This window comes from Pomacea canaliculata, linkage group LG14 (genome assembly GCF_003073045.1).
Source record: "Pomacea canaliculata isolate SZHN2017 linkage group LG14, ASM307304v1, whole genome shotgun sequence".
NCBI lineage: Eukaryota > Metazoa > Mollusca > Gastropoda > Architaenioglossa > Ampullariidae > Pomacea > Pomacea canaliculata.
Genome location: NC_037603.1, coordinates 9,872,305 through 9,898,964, shown reverse-complemented (window position 1 = coordinate 9,898,964; position 26,660 = coordinate 9,872,305). Strand labels below are relative to the sequence as shown.

The 26,660-nt window shown below is 48.1% G+C and overlaps 1 protein-coding gene across 1 annotated transcript; it reads left to right on the top strand.

Moving 5' to 3' along the window:
• The first annotated feature begins 9,400 nt into the window (after window positions 1-9,400).
• LOC112555602 lies at window positions 9,401-26,414 on the top strand. Its single transcript, XM_025224032.1, is given in 9 exon segments — window positions 9,401-10,000; window positions 17,962-18,651; window positions 19,094-19,198; window positions 19,470-19,637; window positions 19,924-20,311; window positions 22,582-22,743; window positions 24,243-24,323; window positions 24,326-24,360; window positions 25,622-26,414. Coding segments are annotated over 9 exon segments (1,842 nt in total). The 5' UTR covers window positions 9,401-9,988; the 3' UTR covers window positions 25,823-26,414.
• Window positions 26,415-26,660: the final 246 nt, after the last annotated feature.

Genomic DNA, 26,660 nt, shown 5'->3' with positions numbered 1-26,660 from the left:
GTCGATGTAGCGGATGTGGGGTGACTAGCATCATGTGAAAGTGGGGAACACATCATGTGATGTGGACTTCATCAATGACTGACGTCACCATAACACCTGATGCCGGCATCTCTCTACGGTTTTTACTAAACATTTTTTCTCCATCTCTCTCTCTCTCACTCTCACTCTTGCGCTGGATGTGTTTGTCAGCGCGGACGAGTGTAGTTTCGTGATATCCGAGTGTGATCAGAGGGGAGAAGTGATTTGTAATTCTCCAACAGCGTTGTTGCCAACAGAATATTAACACAAGATGTAAACTAATGGGTGAGACCTACCAAAACATCTGATGTCGAGTCATCTGACATATCAAACAACATTCCACACAACTCTGCTGCTAAAAAAGACAATTTTACAGCAAATAAATTATCAGAAGGTTGAATTCTTGACTAATGTCCTCGAATATTAGTAGTACATATTTGATAACTGTGACTGATGTAATAACTAAATATTTTACTAAAATAACTACAAGTAGGAAACGTACACTAAGACAGGTGTCAAGTAATTAAGCAGAGGTCATGAACTTTCCTGAGAAGGTAATTGGAGAAGAGTTGCATGCTGCTTCTTGGCCCCTGTTTTCTCTCTCCCTCTCTGTAAGCTCATGACCACCATTCTTTCCCTCAGTACATCTCTCTCTCTCGTCTGACATCTAAGGTCGGTAGTTACCGCCGACAAGATATTTCTCTGACTTGAAGCGACCCTCACCCGATAAACGATCACGTGACTCAAGTCGTTATCGATGTGCGCCAAGTGCCGCGGACACAGCATTTACCGGACTTTCTGTCGGTGGCCGGGCACAGATGGATAACAAAGAAAACGAAATTTACAAAAAAACTAAATAATTGTGTCGAGCACGCAGTGTTTCTCGTAGACAACCCAGTGAATGATGTTTTGCTGTAAGTGAGCAGTTGAAGCATCGTAGCCTGCAGGTCTGGCAGACGATGTCAGCAACACGACACTCAGTGAGTTGATGATCACTCACATGACACAAGTTGGGTAACAGTGTCCTCCCTTGTCCCCCACATTTTATAAACATCATTCATTCAAACATCCATCGAGTCGTGTGAGCTCTTACACACTTACACCTGTAGAATACTGGAGTGTCCAGATGTTCTCATACCTGTCAGTATGTTTACACCTGTGTGGCTGTACATCACTGACATCAGGGTTGGATGAGTGAATGACCGAGTATTATGGGTAGATGCTACAGTTTGATACAAACCTTTCATTGTGATGTTGTGATGTTGTGGTTGGGCTGCTGACACCGGTGGTGTGTGCATGGGGTGGTTGTGGCTGACGGAGTGGTGTAGGCGCTGTTGTTGCCATCGCACTGCCAACAAGCATCACAGGGTGGTTCAAGCCAGACATCAATCAACCTCAAGCTTTCATTAACTTAAGCAGGCTCCACCTGCACCATAATGCCACGGTAAATCGGTTCTGTCAATAATCACCGGGTGATTCTGGCTTCCGCCGGAAATGACGAAGAGTGCAATGGAGGATGACGGTGCGCCCAGCTCCCTATGACACTGTGTGAAGGGCCGGCAAGACGGGTACCTGCCACACCTACCACACCTACCACACCTCTCAGCACCCCAGGTAGCCATGTCGTCTTCTCGCTACCCGGATGTGGCTACAAAACCACGTGCAGTTCTGGAATGTTGTTGTTACAGGCAGAGTGACCTCCCCCACCAGTCACGCACGCACGTAGACAAAACGTTTTTATCGCACATCAGTGTCCGAGATAGAGATCACGTGATCGTGGGATGCAAGACAACAGTTGTTTGGTTTGTCAATGGCAGGATGCCTTGGCTTCCACACATTATCTCTGTCTGTAAGTGCCTGTGTGGACATGTTTGTCGGTGCGTGCGTGCGTGTGTTACTCTACCCTTAGTGTTCAACTGAAAAATATTTACCCGGATTTTGACCTCACCTAGACCAGAAATACATTTATTTCATGTGCACACCTGACCCTACATCTGAAAAGGTCACGTGATATTTATGTCTACTACTGAAGCTGTATTATGTTTGCCGCTGACCTCCTTCTGTCTGCAATAAAAAGATATGTCTGGAGGTTTTATTTGCAGTGTGGTTGTTATTACAGTCTTGCCCAGGATACCTCCACTCGTAAATATGAGCAGGTGAGCTTGTTTTTGTCGGCAAAACTACAAAGGATAGATTTCAGGAGACAAGCGAGCAGCGAGGAGTCACGACTGACATTTGCACACCTGTGATTACAATACTCACTCCTGGACATAAAGGTGGGTAGCAGAGAACCGTGTAGTTAAACACTTTTAGCTTAGTACTTTTCCATTTTTGTCCTTTGAAAGCATGTGAAACACTTGATCACGTGACTTGTACAGTGGCTGGCAATGAATGAACGAACGAATCAATGAACGAGAATGTGCACAGAGAGGGAAGTTGTTGATTGTTGACAAATACAGAAAGCTTACAAGGCTAGGTATCGGAGGATAATATGGAGGACAGTAAGTAATGACAGTAACGGGTATTCACTACGAGTACATGTGCGTCACACCCCGGGTGGCAAGCCGTACACAGGTGGAGGGAGCGACTGTAAGTCTGAGCTGACAAAGATCACAAACACACATGCACGTCACCCGCCACCCGTACCCGCAGGTAGAGCCCTCAGGCCCCGCATCACTCTGGCGGCATCGTTTCCATGACGACCAAATCAATAGCCAGGAACGTGTTTCTGGGTGCAGCGCCGCCCGCGGGTACCAAGTCAGACCGCGTTCAGAGGAGATGCACGCCCGCGTGTGTGGCGCACACTGGTGACGTAGCGTGAGTGTTACAGCTCTGTGTCAAGGGTCATCCATCATCTGTGATGATGCTGTGGGGTCGACATTGGTGAAATGGTCAACGGAATTAAAGTTCGTTGATGGTTCAACCTGTCTTGTGGACTAATTGCTGCACGGCGAGTAGGATGAGGAGGTCAGAAGGTCAGATCGCTCAGCAAGTACAATGACGAGGATGTGTTATCTCTCCCTGCTGTCTCCTGCTGTGATGTCACTGACAGACACTCCGTTTGTCTTTGTTACAAACCGACAGTCAAGCTGATGCGGGTGTTGTCCACGACAACAGGCCTGTCGCACCCGACACGCGCACAAACAGGAGAGAAACACACTCACACACTCTCACACACACTATCTCTCTCTCTCTCTCTCTCACACACACACGCACACTCTCACACACACGCACACTCTCTCACACACTGGAAAGTGTGTGTAGGGGGAGAGACAGAAGGGAAAGAATGTACTGGAAACAGCTGTGAAGTACTATGCATGGTGTGGTGGGATAGTAGGGAAAGTGTGTTTGTGTGTGCGCACGCTCGCCTGTTTGTGTTTGATCTATATTTATAATTTATTTTAGTATGTTTGATATTTGTGTTAGAGTGTGTGTGGTGTATGATGTATATCACACACACACATATATATATATATAATATGTAAATGAGTGAGTGTGCGGCTGTATGTGTGCGAGTGAGTGAGGGTAAACACACTTCTTTCACTCCTCACCGCCTCTCGTTAATCAAGGATGTCCTGCTACTAGGGATGATTGACATGATTGAAATTTTTACTGCAATTGTCCACCTTCACCTTTCAACTTCCCTCTCGTCTTCACTCTGTCACCTGTCTACCTATGTAAGCCTCAACATGGTCAGTCCCACGCTACTGACATAAACTACTGTAGACACTACTCATCCTGTGTAACAGCCACAATCGGCTTCTTCCATCCTCCCCTGGGATGACCTGCGCACCACTGAGTGGTTACAATGCTCATGAAGCAGGAAGGGTTAAGTGGTGTTAACCACACACCTGACAATGGTGGTGTGGACGAGGTCCCTGGAGGACGAGACTGTTTGCTGGCGGTCATGTCTCGTGCACACTTTTTCTGTAAAAGATGAGGGAGAAGGAATCTTTGCTAGAGGAATTTTTAGGATCATCGATCAGCGAGGGATGCACGTCTGATTTCATCGACCTTCTACATGAAGTATTCCAGACAGAAGTATCATGGCCGCCACACCTGAGACCGGAAGTAGCTAATCTCAACTGAGTCATTAATGATCAGCATCCCTCCTACAATGAAGTTCAAAGTAAACTACTCAAACTAGGTAACCAAACATTTTTAGCTTCTAACTTGTCTTCAAAACATCAACTAATATTGCGAGCTGTTGATGTTTATAGATGTGAGTACACCTGTCCGCTCACCTGAGAGTAATGTGAGCAGCTGACAGAGCATGAGTTCTGCTCACCATGCGTTTGAAATGACGAGGACTGAGTTCAGTCTCTGTGTCTGTCGTGTGTCTGTCAGTCGCTCCCCTCACAGCAGCAGGTGGCAGTGTCGATGGCGGAGATGATGCAGGTGGGTACCTGGCGGCCACGACTACAGTGTTTCTGCTCTGGTTGCTATCGACGGCAAATTATTTAAGAAAAAAAGCTTGTAAGGGTGGAAGCCAAGTATCGCCGATGTAGAACACCCGGACTGGCCCACGCATTGCGTCATCAGGGGTCGGGAGGTCAGGTAGAGGCGTGGGGGGGGGATGCACTAGCCCTGTTGACAGACTGACGGTTGCTGGTGCCAGTGAGGGTAACTAGTGACATTTATAACCAGAAGCCAATATATCTTTGTCTCTGGGTCCAGTCTCGTCACGGGACGATGTATGTGACACCTGTTTAAAGGACCAGCCGTTGGGCTTTTCTCCAGGTACTCTCGTTTCCTCCCGCTCCCTCTCACCTTTTAAACGAAATATTTATTGCAAGAAAATCTTTATTATCAACAACAGTTTTGATGTTCATTTGGGCGACTGCGTGTCTCATGGTGGCGCTAAGGGTGGAGACAGGCTGAAGCAGCCATCGGGGTCTAAGTACCCGTTTATTATTGTCAAGAAACGGTTGCAAGAAGAATAACAGAGACACAGTATCTGAGAGCTTCACGACCACATTCTGGGGGTCATTTCCTGTGACCTCACAGCATGTAATACTCTCGTGACGTCATGCGATGGAGACCAAGTCTCGGGAGGTCAAGGGCTCGATACCAATCATGTGATCTCATCGAAGATGACTTGTTATCCCTTTCCTCGCAGTCTGACTGGATTTAAATGACAATGGCTAGTTGTTGTGGGACCCTGACAGGACTGCGAGACCAGCAAGTGTATTTTGTGATGACAAATAAACATCGAGCGTCCTGTAGATGACAAACACACGCACGAACACCAGTCTGACAAACACGACAGTTATTTCTTTTTATTTGAATTCTTGCTTTTTCTTCATCTGCATGGGAGACTGTGTTTTCACACAGGGGCTAGTGAAATATTGCTGAGCTTGGTCCATGAAATACAAAAGTGTTGTCAACTCATTTGAGACGAGGGCGAATGTTGCACCTGGTGCCAGACTAGCACTGAGGTGACGTCAATCTCCAGGTCCCCTCAGGTGCTCAGAGAATGACTGGAGCTGATGTTTACTAACATCTACACTTACACCCGAGACCTCACATCACAGTAGCTGTGAGCTCACAGGAAAAGAGAGATTTATAGACATTGATAGAGCAGGGAAATAGAGAGCAGACAGACTGGCACGCGCGCACGCACACATACACACAAATATACACACACATACAGACTGCCGCACATACAACTGAGAAAGAAAGTGAGAAGGTTGTTGTGAGAGGGAGAGAGATGTTGGGTGGGTGGGGTGTGGTGTGGAGGATATTGATTGTCGTACAGCGCCGCCGCCGGTCTTGTGGATGTCGGTAGTAACAACAGGCACAACACTCCTGTCAACATCCTCCACTTCGAGTGTCGTCATGTTTACAATGCTGTCAACAACAACAACTACAACACAGCTCCGCATGTTACTACACTGCAGGACCTCACACCTCCTCCACAATGTCCGCAAAACACGCATTCAGACATGTTCCTCTGACAGGACCTGTCATATAAAATACTTTAAATTATACAGACACAATATTGTACAATTAAAAAAAATAAACTACCGATGCGGCGACAAATTGTGTGTATCATACGGGTGTTTGTATACCGGTAGATGAATTGTGAATTGCAGGAAAGGGTCACAGAGGTCGTAGGTCAAAGGTGGACACAGGGCCCAGCAGAGATTTGAACCTCGCGTGTGGTGGTCCCCAGACTCCGGAAACTTGTTATGACTGCGGAGTAAACAGACTGTCGTGTAGGTTTATGGTGGGTGTAAACAGACTGTGGAGGAGGTTTATGGTGGGTGCCACCTCCACAGCACCAAGACGTATTTACGGCAGACAATTAAAGTTCGTTGCCAGAGATTTACGGACTCATTAATGGCAGATTAATGCCCGGAGCACTTACTTACGAGCATGAGTTGAGGGGAAGGACGGGTGAGCCACTCACGGGGAAGTGTGTGGGATGCTGGCGGTAACGAGGGAGAGGATGGAGTGCAGTATTGATGGAGTCTCCTCCCGAGAGTTCTCACCCTCCAGTTTCATCTGCTCGGGTTTGTAATGATTGAAGTCCACGTCTGCTGGCTAAACTTTCTTTGTTTTACACTTGTTGGACTTGTTGTTCTACTTGTTGCTTGAGAGCTGTGGAGGATGCTTCTTGCAACAGTTCGAGATGCTTTACACGCGCCATCTGCTTGGCCGACTATTTTTTTTTTCTCTCTCTCTGTCCGTAGTTTTCAGCTGTCTTGGCATATTGTTTATTTTTATTTATTTATTATTTGTCGTCTTCGCTCAACAGTCCAATCGCATGTTATTGGCCATTAGGGACAGCTGTAATCTTCCTCACAATTCTCTTCTATCATTCGACATCTGTAAAAAAATGTTTTCGCATCTCTCTTACTTTCTCTCTCTCTCATCATCGGGAAACAGTCTTCAACCTGTTTTTCTCAGAAGAGACAGTTGCATCTCGGACTAACCCACGGGTCATCTCGCCATGGCCAAAACCTACAATCACCAGCCTCCCCACAGTGTGGGGGATGCTGTAATGCAATCTGCACCATTGTCATGCAACACGTGACACTCTGTAACACTCGGTCAAATTCCATTGTGGAGGCTGGTGTCTGGTGAGGGCTTGACTGGAGGAGCAGGTGAGTGCGTGCTCGGAGGAACAAACACAAGGAGCAAGAAATGTGTTGTACAGTCATGATCTCTTACAAACACTTCACCATCCCAACATTGCAATGGCTGGCAAATAGTTATCGCCATTTGCATCACGTCAGTCATCGGACACGCACTGGTCTTCCCTTCCTTCTTTTTGTCACGGAGTTGTCTTCTCCTGCTGAAATGGGGACGTCATGAGGAGGTAATAAAGTTATTGATTTCTACAATTATTATTATTATTATGAGGAGGAGGAGGAGGACGAGAAGGAGGAAGACGTTGTTCACTCTCCATTATTCCAGTTTTTAAACAAACTGTAAAAACGGATGACGTCAATGTCTCAGTTTTAGATTGTCTCCCTTTATCTTCCACTCATTCATCCGTTTATTTTTTTTATTAATTATTTTGTTCGTTATTTTTTTTTAGCTTCTGCTTTTTTTAAATTTTTGCCGTTTGTGTGCGAGCAGCCAAAGTGTCTTTGATAACAAGGCGCCGGGGCTGCTAACTGCCGCTTGTTCTCTCACTCCTGCAATGAGAGCAGATGAAAGGAGAAGAAGCGACTGTTGGCCTCCACAAACAATCGCGAGAGAAGAGAGAGCGCGAGACAGAGAGAGAGATGATGATGGAGGGAGGAGATGGTCACAGGAACAGTTGCAAGACAGGGTATCGACCGCAGGCTGGGAGGTCAGGCTGACAGTTGCAGCATTGACAGACTCCGTCTGACAGTCTCAGCGCCGCCATTCCCTCCCGCTCCCTCCCGATAATAGTCAACACCCACTGTAGCATGCACGTGACAACATCTTGTCATCTTGTCACAGGTAGTCACTGCCTCATTAACACCCACTGTAGCATCCCCGTGACACCATCTTGTCATCTTGTCACAGGCAGCCACTGCCTCACCTTGTCAACACCCACTGTAGCATCCATGTCACATCATCTTGTCACATGCTGGAGTGGGCTAGACACTGACTTTGCTAATTTTGTTTACCAACAGTCGTGACAACCGTTAAAAAGGAATTCTTTAATCCTTCTTCTAGTTTTAAATTTAAGGATAAACTACAATATCCGTGTATTAGTTCAACATGTCTGTGGGTGACATCATCACCTTACTAACCCACAAGTCTCTGTTTGTACCCTCGCTAAACTAAAGTCACTGATAAGTCAGTCCACATTGGTTGTTTTTCCCAGTAACACAAACTCCGTGAATTACACATCATTGGCATGTTACACCAGACAGAGGTAAAGCCAGACATTGTCTCCTCAACGACCATCTGCTACCTGAGTTAGTACTGATGACGTCACAATGACGACAGAGTGGCCCACTGGTCCAAGCGGTTTCCTCTGTGAAATGGGCAATTATGTGGGAAGAGTCCTGGGGTCAAACAGCTGGAAGCTTGCAGTGATGGCGGACTAATTCCTGTGGATGAGACTTCCATTCATTTAGCGATGTGAACTGGTCGTCTGGACCTCGGTGTGGGTCTGTGTGTGGGGTGGGTGAGGTGTGGGGGGCGCCACTGTCTGCACGTGGCTCTAAGCAGTGTTGGTTCGCCTCGCCTCCTGTCCACACGCAATTACCGGAACACAGATGACGGGTGGCCGGAGCTACACCGGAAATGACGTGTGTGGGCAACGATGGCGGGTGAGTTCACTGACACCAGTCCTTGCACGGCCCGATGGGAGGCTGTGTACACGTCATGCCACTGCTTTGTCTTCTGGTATTTGTCTCATCCGTCACCCACTGCAGCTTATTGCCCCGGAAGCATTTCGACTAGAACTTCTTGCGCATGCTCACTCGTTCATTTTGGGGCAAAGTTGTACTCCAGCTCCTTCATGAGGCTGCTGTACGGAAATGAGGCACAAGGTCGACACTACATAAATCACACGTTGTTTATTATTATTAGTATTAGCAGTTATTTGTCGACAGTAGACGATTATAAATAATAATAATAATGATTTAAGTAGCATGCTCGCAGCGCTCAAGACAAGCATGCCCTACTTTGTGAAGTATACTTTGTGTTGTTATTTGTAATAAAAGCAAAGCCACGTCAGCAATGTGTTAAGGTGTATTGTGAGTTTGTGGCTTGACTGATGACGGGTGGATGTTTTGTGGCGGATGTCCGTGCTGGGGGTACGGGTGGCCCCAAGCTTGCATCGCCGTGGTCGTCATGCCACACCGCAGCAGACCCAGAAGTCCGGCGGCTCGTGCTGCCAGCAGGCCGTCCATCGGCCGGCGCGGATGTCGGCAGGACTGCAGTGCGCGCCATATAGCGGCTGCTGCTGGAGGCTGCGGCTGACTTGCAATCAGTCGGCACCGAGCGGCACTGCAGCGGCACTGAGAGGCGACTGCGCCACATTCCACCCGACTAGCACCTCGCGGAGACTACTGGCCACCAGTCGCAGAACTGTCGCACTGTGATTGTGTCTGTCTCTTAGTTTCCTGTCTGACTGAGGTTTAGTACAGCGACAGCCAGGCGTCCAGCCATCAGCAACTGTGGAAGGTGAGCGGGGAGTCGACATCTGACCACCTCTCCTCTCCTCTCCTCCAGTCCAGACTCGCAGACTGTCAACGACGCCCAGGGGGCGCGATAACTGCTAGATGAGATGTTGAAGAACCCACATCGCCCTTAATTAACAGGCTTTGCTAATGAGTGTAGGCGGGCTTGAGAACTAATTGACAAGGTTAGCTTGGTGAAGGACCAATTGGGGAGAGTATCAGCCATTTTGCTCCCGCTGTCACGCGCCATTACTGCCATCCACGTCTCGCGGCCACGGGTTCGACACTCGCTGCGGTCTCTGAGAAATAATCAACCTGGCTGGTCACCTGTCCGCCACAAACAACTTTTCTTGCTGATGAAGCTACTGGTGAGTACAGCTGTTTCATCTGTCGATGTGATGTGTATGTTTGCCATCGTGATGCCGTCTGTCCATCCTGTGAAACCACAGACGCTGTGAGTTAGTTGGTAGTCTCCCTTGAGGAGCCTATAAGGCTAAAAGCGAGTTGTTTGTGCGCGTGTCTGTCTGTCTGTCTGCTCCAATCAGTCTGAGTTCTGTAAGTAAATGTTTGTTGTTGGCATGACTGTAATGTAAGGGTGGAAGTAAGCAGGTTACTCAGTTACTCAGACCACACGTGTTGCTGTCTGTCGTGTCCACGGCGCGTGACGCTCGTTGTCAACGGACTTTGTTTGTTCTCACCGCGGACTTTAGTTGTCATGTCTTCATTTATAGTCGTTTACACACTGCTCACACGTGAAATGCTGGACAATCAGTTTTTTTTAAAAACAAAGGATTCTTTCATTTTAGTTTTTCTAAATATCATTAAATTGTAGAAGGGTAATTGCTTTATTTTTGCGTAAAATACTGAATGAACAAATAGGTTTAAACATAAAACATTAATAACCACTGGTTAAGAGCAGGTGACTGAATGAAAGTGAGTGAGAGAGTGTCTATGACAGAAAAAGAAAGCATGTTAGTGTTAGTGTATTAGCGTGTTAGTGTGTGTGTGTGTGAGAGAGAGGGATAGAGAGATAAACTACAACAAAAAGCCGCTTGCTGTTCCATTGAGTTTTCCACGGCAAGTCTCGATTTCATTGATGAGTGTCACCATGTAGATCCCGTGTCACTATTGACTGAGTGACCCTCACGTCGGTGCTGTAACTGTAACTGTCACATTCATACAGTACATCCACAGCAGCGAGTGAGTTCAAGACCTAGACACCTGGTCTGGAACCGCCAGCACTTTCAAATGTCAGCCCCAGAATTCGAGAGGAAAATTCTATGGAACAAACAAGAGCACACCTTCAGTTTTGTTCAACTTTCGCTGCGTTCATGCAGGTGAGAGAGGTCGTGGTGCCTTACCATCGCTGTTATCGCTATTATCGTTATCGCCAACATCATCACCATCACACCGACATAGTTTTAGTTAAAGAGAAAGGAATGGTCTGGTTCACCATGCAACCCGCCACCTCCCAGTGTCCAGGACAGTCATGGTTATTTCACGGGTGGTTGACACCCAGACGGACAGAGGAAGAACAGGCTGACAAACATGAAGGAATGGACATTGCGGGTACTTTGAGACTGGTGTTGATCAGAAAGAGGGCGAAGGTATTTAATACCCGAGTCCTTGTCCAACAAAACACTTTTAACAACATTGTGAAAGTGTCTAAGTCAAACCATCTCCTCATCCTCCCATCAGTAGGTTAGACACTGGTGTCCACAACAGCAATTCGTCAACAACCTCGCCTTCAGAGTGGTAACCAATGGTTACCGCGCTCTTCTCTAAAATTAAAAAATGCGGGTATTAAGGTTGCCAGGAGAAATCTTAGGTCTGCAGGGGACATCATGTCTGGTGTTTAAAAACCAACGGATATGATCAAGGTCGGAAGCCATCGAGGTTTGAGGCCAAAATAATTGTATTTGATGCCAGCGGCGCGAGAGCTTTGTCACGTGCTGCTGGAAAAAGTTAAAATGAAAAAACGAATGTTAGAGATTAGTGTTTGACAATGAGGAGCATTGAACAGTCAACATGATGGCGATAAATCTTGTGACAGAGTGGAATGTTGACACATCAACATGTTCTACTCTTTGTTTTACAATAAACTGTGTTCTGCAAATACACTGCTACCCGCCGGCAAGTCCATTGATCAGACACAGCATCCACCCCGCACCCCGCCATCAGGTGTTTGTCACTGACATTGATGTATTCCACCTACAGGGTATTATTATTACACCTACAGGACACCAGCTCCTGTCAGTGTGTCAGGCAGTCAGGCTGCTGAGCATCACTCGATGAACAAGGGAATATTTTTAGCCGGGAATGTATTTCTGCTCTGAGCTTTCGATTATTTTATAGTCGACACGTGAAGGTTCGAAATAAGAAATGACTTCTCTGGACAGAAAACTTTTAACATCGAAAGTCTTTCCTATTGCATCTTATTCTGTCTGTCTGTCCGTCTGTCTGTCTGTCCGTCTGTCTGTCTGTCTGTCCGTCTGTCTGTCTGTCCGTCTGTCCGTCTGTCCGTCTGTCTGCTAACAGATTCCCACACACCTCTCTGACGCCCACCTGAGGTTATCCGTCGAGTCGTTGAATGGCGGAGGGTTTATTGGATTTGGTGACGTCAGTGGGAAAGATAATAAAGTGACGTCAGATAAGTGGCCGTTAACGCGCAGGGGAGGGAAGCTATAGATCCTCGAAGGAATAGTTTTTAAAAGCAGTTCTTGCTTGGAGTGTGTGTTTGCTGTCGGCGCAGCTGTGAAGGCATCAAGCAACGTGTCAACTGCAATACAACGTGTGACATCGAGAGAGCAGGTGGCGATGGCGATGAAGATGTTTAGAGGGAAGCAGGCGTCGTCCTGCGAGTGGAGTAAGATCGCATTCGTCCTGATGGCGTGGGTTCAATTCTCGGAGTGTCTGCCTCGTCTGTCAGCACGGTGGACATGTAGTCGAGAACAAAGAGACGATCACTGGACGGTCGTCTGGCACATCTGCTGAAAGTCAAGAGGCTGCGGAAGTCATACCGGACGAAAGATGCAGCAAACAGCCATTTACTGCCATAAACAGCAAACGATTAAACATTTTGAAAGACAAAAGATGGCGGGCTATCAGTCGCAAACATCTGTCATCAGCAAACGTCCATCTGCTGTCGACTGATGTCTGGGCAACAAGCAGTCAACTAGCTGAGGTCCTACATAAATACCAAACAAACGCTGATTTATTTATAATGTGAGCAATCTGTAGGATTTTTCAGTGAGTAAAGTGAGTAGTGTTGATTGTGTGGTTATTTGTTTACTGATCTGACGTCTGACAAGTGTCCGAGCTGTGCTGCTGTCTCCTTGGAAACAAACCTTCACACAAAGATCCCTTCAGTGCCCTGGAGTTCTCTCCCCCATCCTAAATCTTCCTCCCTACAACCACCACCTCAACGCTGACAAGACGATGGCTTCAACTTTGTGTCGTGTCTGTGTTCTCTGCACAACTGTAACGGCTGTTTTTCACTTTCACACCTTGCACACAGGACTTTCACAGATTGTAAACAGGACTTTCACATATTGTGTGCTGAATCTGTATTTACTGTGAGCTGGACCTCGACATCCTGCATGCTGGACTTCACATCTCAGCACATCTGCAGTCACGAGCAGCACGTGGCTGGCCAGCTGGCAGGACGGCTGGCAGGATCGATGGCCGAGTGCGGCGGGTGGTCTAACAGCACATTAACGCCCTGCACACCCACAGCTCGCGAGGTCTGAGTGCCATTAGCAGGCCAGTCGCTATGGAGGCTGTGAGATGGCCACGTGTTGACAAATGTCCTGTTTGTTTGTTTGTTTGTTTGTTTTTAATCAATAGATGACTGCAGGCAGACCTCATACTCTTGCTGCGGCGCCACTCAAAGGTCTGTCCCTCCGTCACGTGACTACTGCAAGGAGGCAGCAGTATGTCGGGTACCTCAAGGAACCTGTTGGTTAGTGATGTCTGTGTGGGGTAACCCAACTGTACCAACGCATTGACATGTGGAGGACCTGTGAGAGGCACCTGACATCTTTATTGCTGGATGGACGTTTGTCCACTGATCATAACTCTTGTCTGTGTGTCTGTGTGCGCGCGTGTCTTGCTATTACAAGTGAGAACATCAGATGGTTAAGAGTGCAGACACGAAAAGATTTACAACAGAGAGCAGACAACTACAACGGGCCGACAGTTCACTGTGGTTGCACTGGCTGACCGCTCAGTCAAACCAAAGCTTCAATCAAGGGCAGATAACACAATGATTGTGTTGATTACAATGTCGTTGTAGCTTTCATCACCAGCGTCCTTCAGTCACACATTCCACACACTAAGATTGTATTAGTCTGCATGTTTTTATATTTCCACTGCATCACTCATCAACGACATCATCATCCATCAGCGCCGTTGTTGCCAGCTCGGCAAACGTTGGCACCCTGCAGACGTTGAGCTGTATTGACCAGCGGCAGACAACTCCTGCACCGGCATCCAGCGTGTAATCGATGTGGAGTCTCGCAAGTTGCGGTCCCTGGAGAGTCCGGCAACTCGTGCTCTCGGCAGTTGCCTGGCAGTAACTCTGGCAATGCCAGCAATATTGGCAATGTTGAAATAGTCCAGGAAATGGAGCTTGCATGTCGGCGTCCCACCCTCCAGCCGCCATTTGTCATTTCTCCAGGAAGGCTGCAAGTGCCAGACTGTCAGGCGGCTCTTAATGGCTTCTTGACCCACCCGACCTCGTCACTGGCTTTGACTTGGACACGTGGCTTAAAGTGCTGGGGTGGGCCTGGCACAGTTTGTGGTCATGTGGGGGGCATTGGGTGTACATGGTCACGTGGCTTCGTGAAGTTTGCTGTCACAAACAGGACATTAGGTGCAGTTGTTGACCTCGCACCGAGTTCACTCGCTGACCCTAGCAGTCGTGGTCAAGCTACTGAGCTTGTTGTCCACCACAGCACTGGTCACACACGTGATGTATACTGGTCACGCTGGCAGGTGATGTCAGGTAGTAATGGACACGGAGAAGAGCTCTTGCCATCATCGGCTGACAGGTGGTTGGGGGAACGTTTGCCTTCTACGTGTCCTGTTGGATTCACTGACGACCTCGGCCCTCCACCAAACAACTCTGAGTACACTTAAATCTCGACACTCTCAACTGTCAAAACTCTCACTGGACAAACATGGATCAACGCTTCACCAAGTTTCACAAACGTCTTCCATGACTTTTATATATACACAACGGCTTCCACGGCTTTATACATAGAAATGACGGTGTGCAGGACGTTTGTATCTGGCGACTTCCATGACAGTTACATAACGGTTTATATGAAGGTTTTATATATATACACACATATCTTTATCTATATATATATGTTGTGACTGTAGCGGTATTGTTGTAGTGTTTATTGCTGCTGTTATACGAGTACCCGGGGCTCAGGCACGAGGAAGGGTGCAGTCCACATCACGTGTCCAGGCTTTGTGGACTTGAAGAAGATCGATGACATGGTCGATGGTTACTGGTGTTTACAGGCCGCAGGCTGATCAGTTCTCGCTCAAGGCTCGGGACTATGACGACCAGCACACACACGCACGCACACCAGTACGAACACATAGCTCCTTTCATTTATTTTCATGTATTCTCTCTCTCTCTGATGTACGCTCCACAAATCCACCCGATCCTCTACCGACGAAGGACTTGCCATTGAGTCCCTCCTCTCCATTTGCATATGGATGGCAGCCCGGGGCTGATGGAGATTAGGGGCCTTGACTTGACGACTGAAGTCGGTGTGATTGCGGTTGGCTGGGGCTCAAGGGATGTGTACAACGGGTACAGACCTCTCCCCGTCCCCCTCATTACACTCATTTCCATTTTCTCCCTCCGTCAGATCTTGTGGCCGCGACGCCGCCATGTCTCCTGCACAAGCGCTAGTCCAGGTCAGAGGTTATTTGCTTCTGTAGGCGTCGTCAGAGGGCGTGGCTGGTGCTACCCGTCTTTTGTTTGCCTGTCGGGTGTATTGAGCGGTGCACCCGGAGCTTACTTCAACCGTACATACTATCAGCAGTCTGCGTCCGCGTGCATGGGTTCTGTATTCCATTCGAATGGGTTGTCTGATGTTTAGTGGACTGCTGGACTTGGACTATTCTGTCACTATGCCATGTGACTATCCTGTCACTATGTGTCTGACTATCCTGTCACTATGGCCTCTGACTATTGTGTCACCATGGTATCTGACTATTGTGTGTTCTCACCTTGGCGAGGCTTTTGCTCTTTACTGCTGACAATGTTTGTTTTTGACTGACTCCGTCACTTGCTCCTCCCTGATTGTGTTCTCCACGTGTTATTTACAAAGAAGCTGTTAGCTAAGTTGGAGGTAAATGTGTTACAGTCCTCATTATCGATACCATCATCGCTAGAAATGCACTGGACTTTGTATTGCCTCTGTGAGCTGCTCACATTGTGAGTGGTGAGTGGTGCGATGGACAACTTCACTCGTGCAGCAGGACGACGGCTCTGAGATGAAGGTTTGAGCGAGAACACGACACGTGCAGCTTAAAGAATATAATCTCGTTGTAAACACCCCTTGACCTCCATGACCCCGCTACACGACCTGTAACAGCTACTGCACCCCAACATCTGGCAATTAGTGACGTAGCTCACTCGTCAAATCCCTCCATCGGCCACAGCATCCACCTCGTTATCTGCAGCTTAAGCCTCCAGTTGGAGAAACACGCCGCCGACACGTGATAAGCTGACATCGGGGGCTGTGGTGGTGACCGACGAGCGGTGACGTGCAACTGGTGACGTGCAGTTGGTGACGTGAAGTTGGTGACGTCCGAGCGGTGACGTTAGATCGGCGACGTGTAGTTGGTGACGTTCGAGTGGCGCCTGCGCACAGAGCTTTAGCCAGCCAGAGCTCACGCATGCTCAAGAGAGGCTCCACGATGAAGCAGATATACGGGCACTCAGCGGGTCTCGTTTCCAAACTAACGACAAACGTTATTGACCTCTGACCTCGCCCTCACTTCTCGCCATCAACCAACGCCACCGTCCAGCCTGGCTTCCTGCAGACGCTCAACACTAAAGCCCTTCTTGCCTTCCGTAGTCACGTGCATGTGGAGAGAAAACAGAGACTGGAAACTCCACCCGAGAAATTGTTCACATCTACCCAGTGCTGTTCCTTTTTTTTCTTTTGCCTTGAAGTGCTTTGCTTTGCGAGAAGAGATGAGGTTATGGCCTGCTGCACGTGACACAGACATGCTTCCTCGTGACGTGAACGCGCAAGGTTTTGCATGTCTGAACGCTCACTCCTGTTGCTGAACTAAACCCTGGACACCACCCTTAGTCTACACAATGTAGACCACATTCGGCCATCTCAGCTCCTCCAAAGACACGCTCAGAAAAACAGAGAGAGAGAGAGAGAGAGAGCGATCAATTGTGGAGTAAACTAAATGAATGAAGGACAGAAACATTTGTCTGCCGGCTGACATCGCCAGGCTACCCAGGATGGTCAATACCTGGCGGCCTGCCATCTGTCGGCGCCGTTACATTCAGTCAACCAACGCATTGCTCAAGACTGTGTTACTCCACGCATCACTTCACCGACAGTTAATAACTGCACCGAGGGATGGTTCCACACTTTGGTCACGTCCCACTGCCGCAGTCAATAGCAAAGGAGACTCCCACCCGGCATTGCTGTCTTGTCAGGGTGGAGTCGGCACGTGCGTTGGTCTCATTGTCCTCCACTTGCTGTTCACTGCATGCACACGTGACTTTATTGTAATATGCACGTGCTGTGTCGTGATCTCCTCCACATCTCATCTTTATCAGCTTGCCACTGTATGCTTAGAGAAAAAACAAATCTTTCACTACCCATAGAAGAATGGTTCAGTGGGTGCAATGGATGCTTCACGCCCGAGCCAGCAAATAAACTCCATCACAACAAGTCACTCAGCCTTGTGAAGACAGGCCACTAGCAGAGAAAAAAGTCTAAGTGCCCGAGACGAGATCTGAACCCAGGACAGTCAATCCTTGATTCACTAGCTCACTCCACCATTCGCATCCGACATGTGCACGAAGTCACGATCGGTTGATCATTAACTAAGCATCTGTAAACAGTTACCATCACCGCTGGCTGGGTAGTTACACTGACAGGTCACGTGTTCATCTTGACATTGTTGGTAACATTTGGTTACACTTGACTGTTTACATGTTTACAGACGTAGGCTGTCGTCTCGGCCTGTAAACAATGCCGGCTAACTTTCTTTTGATCTTTCTATCCTATAAAACCTGTCACGTGACGCATGCTTATTTGTTTACTATTGTCTCCAGGTTACAGCAATGGCTCACTCTAAAGGCGTTCTGTGTCTGCTGCTCGTTCTGAGCACCTTGGGTCACGTGACTTCATTCGCTGTCAAGCGGCGGTTTGCGCGCCACGCAGACTTGGCGGACGCTCTGCGCATGCTCGAACGTCAGCGCCGACGCATTGATGACGAAGACAAGTACGTCAGCGACCAGTCCGTTCTCCTGGGCGGCCGCCATTTTCCCGCCAGCGAGTTCGAACCCTGGCTGGAGCTGCCCGCACCTGACGTGCAAAGCCCCGCGGGCGGCAGCGAGGTGAACGCGGCGTGGCTGGCCAAGACCCTCGGGCTTGACGATAACAGGAACGAGGAAATAGTCGATGACACCCCCGGAACCTTCCTGGACGGACCGGTGGAAGGCTTCCCAGTGGTCATGCAGCCGTCTGATGATGAGCTGGACGCCATCTTCGGCGAGAAGGATGGAGCGACGGACAGGAAGGCCGAAGCCGACGCGCAGGTGAAAGAAGAGACGAAGAAAGACAAGGTGTTGCCCGTAGAAACCATCGATGACGTCAGTAAAGTACTCGCCATGGAAGCGAAGGGTCCTGGCGATGCCAGTGGTGTGAAGGCCGCAGTGGAGGAGTCGGTGAAGCTGGACACCCTGACGAAGGACGAGTTCAAAGCGCTGCTGAGGGCGGTGGAGAAACTTCAAACAAGATCGTGACGAACGCCAAGGAGGATCTTGAGAACATCAAGAGGACATCAAAGAGGCGAAAGCCGAGGCCGCCAGCGAGTTGACCCCGAAACCAGAGCCAGTCAGCGAGGAGGAGCTGGACAACCTGTTTGAAGAGAAAACTAAAGAGGTGAGTGAAGGGTGAAAGTTAACCTCTTGGAAGAGTTTGCTGACGTGTAGATGACAGGTGGCTTCCATGACGTCTTGTTCACTTGATTAGCCAATGGGGTACTTACACGTCACATGATCACCAGTTCGTAGATACCCGTACCACGTAAACTCGTTCAGCCAAGGCTTGGTTGATCCAAGGGTTAGTAAGCTGCGTGCAAGTGAAGACGATAGAAGTATACTCTAGTGACGTCAGCTGTGTTCACTGTGAATTAGCTGTCAGTGGGAGCTGGGTATGAGGGTATCTGGTCATTTGTTTCAGGTGATACCCACAGGTACCGGCAGCATTGTGAAGACAGAAGGAGTGCTGAAGGATAGCGAGGGGCGACCTGTAGGTCAGGAGGAAGAGGTCAAGGAGGTGGAGACGGTACCCGGCAAAGCTACCCTCTCGTCCATCGAGAAGTTCTGGTAAGTAGATGTTACTTACAACATCAAAACCCAGATAAACTGCCATGATGTAGACACTGTCACCGTTTAAACAAACTCACTTACATTTGTGTTGTTTACTCAAAGACGTAAACAACCCGAAGACACCCGAGAGGTTGACTGACTTGTCACGTGCCAGTCGACTAGCAGTCGTACCTGCGGTGGGTTGTCAGACGGGTACATGACTCAGTTATTTGTTTGTACATCCACAGGTACCTCAACAACTACATGAACGGCGAAGGGGAGAAGAGGAAGAAGAGGAACTCGAAACGGAACACAGTGGAACCTGTCCCTCCCGCAGCCGCACAGCTCCAACGGTTAATTGCTGGGACAAATCTGGCCAGGTGGGAGGCTGTCTCAACAAGATCAATCAACTACAGGTGAGACAAACGTCACGTGTCTAGTGATGATACTTCTACTAGCAATCAGCTGGGAGTGTATTTGATAAACTGTAAACCACTTTGTGAAATAAACTTCAGCCTTTGTTCCTGACGATGTTTAATATTTGTAACAGCAACACACATTCTAGTCATCTTTAATTATTTTGAATAGCCACCCCTTTCTGAGTGAGCTACCCTGTGATGCTGAGCACTAATTGTCACTTGGGTGGAGTGTGTGGCTGACTGGAGTGTTGTTATTATTATTTGTTATTATTTGTTTATTCAGGCAGAACTGGACAAAGTGAAGCTCGTGGCCTACCTGGAGGACATCGAGAACGACATTTTGACTGACGCGCTCAACAAGGCCACGCTTGCCCGGGTGGACGGACGGGTATCGTCCGACGAGTTGAACTCCCTGCAGGAGGCCATACAGATTGAGGAGGCTCTTCAGGAGGTGAAGGACAATGGCGATGAAAACGATGATAATGCCGAAGAAGACGTGGAGGAGGAGGAGGAGGATGACAAGCGAGGAGAGCCATGGCGGAAGAAGCGGGACCCCTTACAGTCGGAGGTACCCTACTACCTCACCGCCGACAGCGACGACGAGCAAGAGGAGACAGCAGACGACAAGGAGGAGAGCACCGCGCTGGCGCTACAACAACTTCTAGATGAAGGTGAGTAGCTATATATATGGCTTCAAGCTCTAGACACACGTCAGCAATACATTTCACACACCGTTGAGCACACTGGATGAGTTGAGCACGTGACCAGTGCACTGTGGATGTGGTGAGCATACTGCTGATGCCTGACACGTCACGTGACCTGCTTCAATGTTACATGCCTGAATGTGTTGTGGATCATTACTAAGCTCTAATATGTGTTGATGACGCACACATGGCCCAGACTTCAATACATTCATGTCCCACGTGTATTCATGTGTTCACTGCTCTCTTCCGCCCTTCCTTGTATTTCGAGTTTTTACATCGAGGTTCCATAGTAAGTCTGTTGCCTCAAAGAACGATAACACAATATTGAGGTTTTGTTGTTGCTGGCGGACAGCAATGGATGTAGCAAGCTGTCTGTACACAGCGAGAGACAGAGTCCTGTGCGACCACCACAGGGAGAGGTTCCCGACATGACCGACTCCCCAACTAGGGGAGGATCAAAGCAGGAGGTCAAATAGGGAAAATGCAAATCTCCTATGACCAGAAGAGGGAGGGGAAGGGGAGAGACATGGGGAGCGGAGATGGAGGATGCAGAATGGAGGAACGCCTCACTACCTCAGCCAGGGATCGAGCCAAGCCGCTCGGTGGTGGAGTGAGCGGCTGCTCAGTGCCGTCGTTAGCGAGCATTGGTCACTGGCAGGAGGAGGAGATTGTCTCTGGCATCCAATTTCCGCCAGCAGCCGACACCAAATCAGCCTCTCGGGATGCAGACGAGTGCATGCTGCATGCCACTGCGCCGTGACCGTGGTAACCACCCAGCGCCACAGGAACACGGAACTCCACCCCGCGCATGCGCATCGCCGCTAATCTCCGCTTCTCGACGTTAATCGGCCACGTGGTGCTGACGTCAGGTGGGGACTGGGGACGGCCTCGCCTGGCCCTGATGTGCGGAGTGGGTTACAAACGGTGTCTGTGCAACCGTCGTCTCCATGACAACCTCTGGAGGTGTATTTAGGGTGGCAGGCGGCGCGTTTATTCTGAGTAAACAGGTTTTACAAGACATCCATAATGCCGACATTTCCTTGGAGTTAACCGCTGGCTGTCAGTGGGCTAACGGCTTGAAGTTCTGTGATTAGCTACAGAATTGTCACATGTTGAGTCTGTGTGAGGTTCTCACAGATATTGTTTACAAAGATTTTATTAAATAGCAAAATAAAGTTTATTAGTAAACAGATGTGATGATGATAAGGAATGCGGACGTTGAATGTTTTGACCCAGTGCTCCAAGATGCTTGTCCATGATAAGTCACAAAACATAAAACTGTCGGCTGATATATGCACGAAAGAAAAAACTGTCTCCCTCTCTCAATCATACGGACAGAGCCAAACTTTCTCCCTCTCTCCATCATAGGGACCGAGCCAAGGAGGGGGTGGTGTGAATATATTGTGGAACTGTAACCAACCCTTGTCTCAGGATGCAATTATGTTTGGTAGACATCTCCCAGCATCCGCTTTGTCTGTTGTGGAGCTGTCGGAGTGTGTAATTGTCGGGTACATTAGCTGGCTGTAGCAGTGAGGCTGCCTGCCACACACTAACAAGCTAATTTACAGCCGGGTTTTTGGCGCATGCGCACAGCTCAGTCTTGGAATTGTCTGAGATTGATAACTCTCGCCTGCTTCCATTAATGGCGGAGAAGGTAAGCGCACACACAGAGTTATCCATCACACAGGACACCCTGTGATTGCTTCCCGCCTGCCTCAAGGCGCCAGCCACTCGCCAGCAGGAAGACAGAACAAAAAACAAGATTGATTTAATGAGTAGAATGTCACGTGACTCACTTGCCTGTGCGACGCCATTACCTTAGAAGTTTTCCAGACAATGGATGAAATTATCCATTATCCAGGTCTGGTAATGTCGATTTCTCCTGTGGACCGTGAAAATATCTGAGATGAATTTACAAGTTAAATCTCAAAACCATTGTTTTACTTTCACCTCTTCACCACCGAATACTCCTCGGTGCCACAGTAGCAGTAGCCATTAGCAACCTCTGAGGAAAACTAATTGTGTATATATATATAGACACTTGTCTTCGAGATACAGACTGCACTTCACCGTATCTTAGAAATACCAACTACATTCCATCGTAGAAATGCTTACTACACTTCATCACCGGCATAACAAAGCAGAATATTTTGTCGATCCTTGTATAAATGTTTAGTAAGTACTGTAATTTATCTCCCAGAGAGGCTTCACTTACTGGTTGTCTGGCGGTTTTGCAGACAGAAAGAAAGCCAGCTTGCAGGCGTTGCTGAAGGAGATAGAGGAGGCACGAGGCGATGAGGCTGAAGAGGAGAATGAAGGACTTGTGAATGACTTCCCCAGCGTGGTACGGGAGGCACCACCCAGCTCCTACATAGCCAGCCTCTTCTCTGAGAATCCAGGTATGTAGCTAAACATGTAGCTAAACATGCAGCAGGTATGTAGCTAAACAGTATGTAGCTAAACATGTAGCTAAGCATGTAGCTAAGCATGTAGCAGGTAGTTAGCACTACATGAAGCAAGTATTTTACTTCACATTCACTCTGCCGGAAGGTAAGTGTGGCTGAAGAATGACCTCTAACCTCTACACCTCACACTAAGCTAGAGACAGTGAACCAGTTTAGCTGGATTGTCCACGTGTCCCGCTAACTACACAGGTGTTGCATGCATGGAGCTGACAGACCAAAGACTCTCGCTTCAAATGAAGGTGGAAAGTGACAGAGCGATGTAAAGAAATAATTCATAATTTATTAATTTATAATTTCACGAGGAAAACCACTCGTGGACTGACTGTTCTAACTTCTGGCTTTATTTCTGGTATTTTGACAAACTAACAGTTGTTTCTGTCTTTGAGAGTTGAGTTCTCAGTGCTGTGTGTGCAATTACACATTTATTGTGAACAAAGGTTTGCACTCGTTCAACTTCCGGTAGTGGAGGACATGACTTGCTTTGTGAGTTGCCATTGCATGACTTGTTTATTTATTTTATTTGTAGACTGTACTGTTAGTGTAGAGGTCTAGTCAAGATGTTTTGCAGTGGTCAGTGGTAGCAGTGGCGAATGGAGGGAGTCCAGGGCTTCTTCACATTCTGTTTTCACAACAACCTCACTCTGAGAGCTAAATCCACAAATAGTCATTGACATTTGAAAGTTTTACAATTAACAACAGTTGTTTGTCTTTTAAAATCCTCATGTGACCTGTGTTACGGAATAAGTCAGTAGTTTTAAAACATTAACTGGTGAACAAACTGCCCACAACCCTTTGTACGCCACTGACTGAAGCCATCAATACATTGTCACAGTCCACTGACCTGTGCTTCCTGTCTGTCTATCTTTGTCTATCTGTTTGTCTATCTGTCTGTCTATCTCTCTGTCTATCTGTCTAGCTGTCTGTCTATCTGTCTATCTCCCTGTCAGCCACTTGTCGGCAACAAGCAGGCCCCTGGCTGACCACAAAGCCGTAGCAATGAGACACCAGACTGACAGTAAGTCTTGTTGTGACGAGGAGGGCAGTAGTACCACCCCACCCACACACACACAACTCGGTGTAAGCGTTCCAATGGACTCTGGGCTGTGGTCGACTCGACTCGTGCCGTGGTTGAATGATGGTCGAATTGACAAGTGGTCGACAAGCCCTCGCTCTGCATGAGTAAACACGGACTTGACATGGAGAGGGTTACACCTCTCATGCACCAGGTGCTTAGACAAGTACACCTGTAGACACGGGGACATGAGGCTTGGGGAGGGCGGTGAACAGTGAATGTACTGACTGTTGACTGGACTGAACAGTGAATGCACTGACTTGAATGAACAGTGAATGTGTTGACAGGACTGAACACATAATGTACTGACCGTTCACTTGTCTGAAAAGAATGCACTGACCGTTGACTGGGTTTCTTTCAGAGCAGTGCCCCGCCGTTAGAGAGTTCAGCACGAACTGCGAGTTTGCCGACAAGTACGGGCTGCCCATAGACTTTGAGGCGCGAGCCTGTGCAACCTCCATGAGATGTGTTACGCATGCGTAAGTCTGTGTGGACGCTTGCTGCACGTGGCTTTTGTTTGTTGCACGTGCTGTCATGACTGCTTCAACCTTCCTGTGCACTGTTGTCGTTGTCGGTGTTAGTGCTGTTAGTGCTGTGAGCTCTAGTGCATGGTCACGTGACATAAGGATGACAATAAGTGTGTTGTTGTGTGTGTATACTTTGTGTACATGCTATTAACCATGTCTCTAATACTGGAATAGACACGAGTATATTTATCTCATAGCGAGTAGACACAAGTATATTTATAATATTCCGAAGACACACACAGAAACAAACAAGATTTACCAACAACTCCGAAAGACAGAAGGACAGCTCACGACTTTTGACCTCCGTTTACCATTACTAATCAATGGATGACCTTTGCTGAGAGGTCGCAGCCCCTATCAGTGGTTTAATTAAGTGCTGGCGGCCATCAGCATGTGTTCTGTGAATTGTGTGAATCGTGTGAATTGCCTCAGTGTGTCTCGAGTACCTTGACATGTCAGAGACAGAGACACAGCCACCGCTCGCATTGTCACCTTCATCAGCTGAGACAGACAAAATAACTTTACAACAAAGTATGACAAGCGAGGTTCTGACCCCTCCACCTATTACTTTCTCCATTCTCCATCCCTCTCCCAAGCTACCAAGCTAGATTAAGCAAACAAACAATAAATAGCTATGGCTAGAGTAGATTGTTCTGACTATAGTTCACGGTTATCAATACACATATTACTTGGACATAGCTGTCCACATGTCCTACCTCCATGTCCTACCTCCATGTCCTACCTCCATGTCTTACCTCCATGTCTTACCTCCATGTCCTACCTCATGTCCTATCTCATGTGCTATCTCATGTGCTATCTCATGTCCTACCTCATGTGCTATCTCATGTCCTATCTCATGTGCTATCTCATGTCCTACCTCATGTCCTATCTCATGTCCTACCTCATGTCCTATCTCATGTCCTACCTCTATGCCCTAACTCATGTCCTACCTCATGTCCTATCTCATGTCCTACCTCATGTCCTATTTCATGTCCTACCTCATGTCCTATTTCATGTCCTACCTCATGTCCTATCTCATGTCCTATCTCATGTCCTACCTCATGTCTTACCTCATGTGCTATCTCATGTCCTATCTCATGTCCTACCTCCATGTCTTACCTCATGTCCTACCTCATGTCCACGGGCTCATCAGCGCGCACTTTCCCCAGGAGGTGACGGCAGCTAATGACGTATGTGATCACGTGTTTTGCAGGGCCACACTCTGCACGTGCAGCAGCAGCAGTGCGACTTCATCTACCGCGCGGCCTCCATGCTGCTGTGTGAGGAGGACGAGGAGTGCGAGCTGGAGGCGGAAGTCTTCCTCCGCACCATGAAACTCAAGTTCCGCTATGTGCCCTATAGACAGTCCCTCTGTCACTCCCGATGTGCTGCGCAGTTTCTCAGCATCGTGTAGGGTGTGGGGGAGTTGGGGGAGTGTGGGGGAATGTCGGAGCCGCAGCTTAACGGACACGTCAGCGGTGTTTTGACGAGAGAGTCTGTGGTGGAGGATGAGGTTTGGCAACAGTTGCGTGTTGCCGGCCCCCTAACACCGCCGACAGGACCCTGTGCCCGGGGAACACCATGTCCTCGGATGAGAACTGTTCTGGTCACCTGCCTTGCTTAGTCTCATGTCTGTTCTGCGACAGCTGTAGTTGACAGCTGTACTGACAGCTGTAGAAATACTGATGTTTGATGCCGAGTGCGCACCCTGTTCACAGCTCCGTGTCCAGATGGAGTTTTTTCTAAGTCGTGTGGTGTGCGCGTGCATGAAGTGATTGTAGTACCTGTCAACCCTCCCCTCCTGCCGTCAGTGTCCCTTCCCCGCGTGTAGCTCCATGACCTCGTCATGCTGACCCCTCACATCATCAATACATCAAGAACATGCTGGGTCTCAAATATTAAAATCTTTCAAAACTAGTAAATTATTCATAGATATCAAAATAAATACATCCGCTATGATGCCACATGTTTGTTATCAGACTGAACTCTACAAATAAGGACTCATTCCAATAAACAGAGAAGCTGAAATGATCGGCAAACATTCCACACCACATCGAGGGTTTACTGAATGAAACCTCGCACACACCTCGTGATGCTTCATTAATCTGTCGCTCATCAACTTTGCCAGTAGAAACTGTTTGAGATAAACTTGCTGTACTTACAATAAACTGTACTTGTAATCAACATTCCGCAATCACAACATTATTTCTCTAAATGGTTTCAATTAAGTCCATTTTTCTAAAACAACCAAA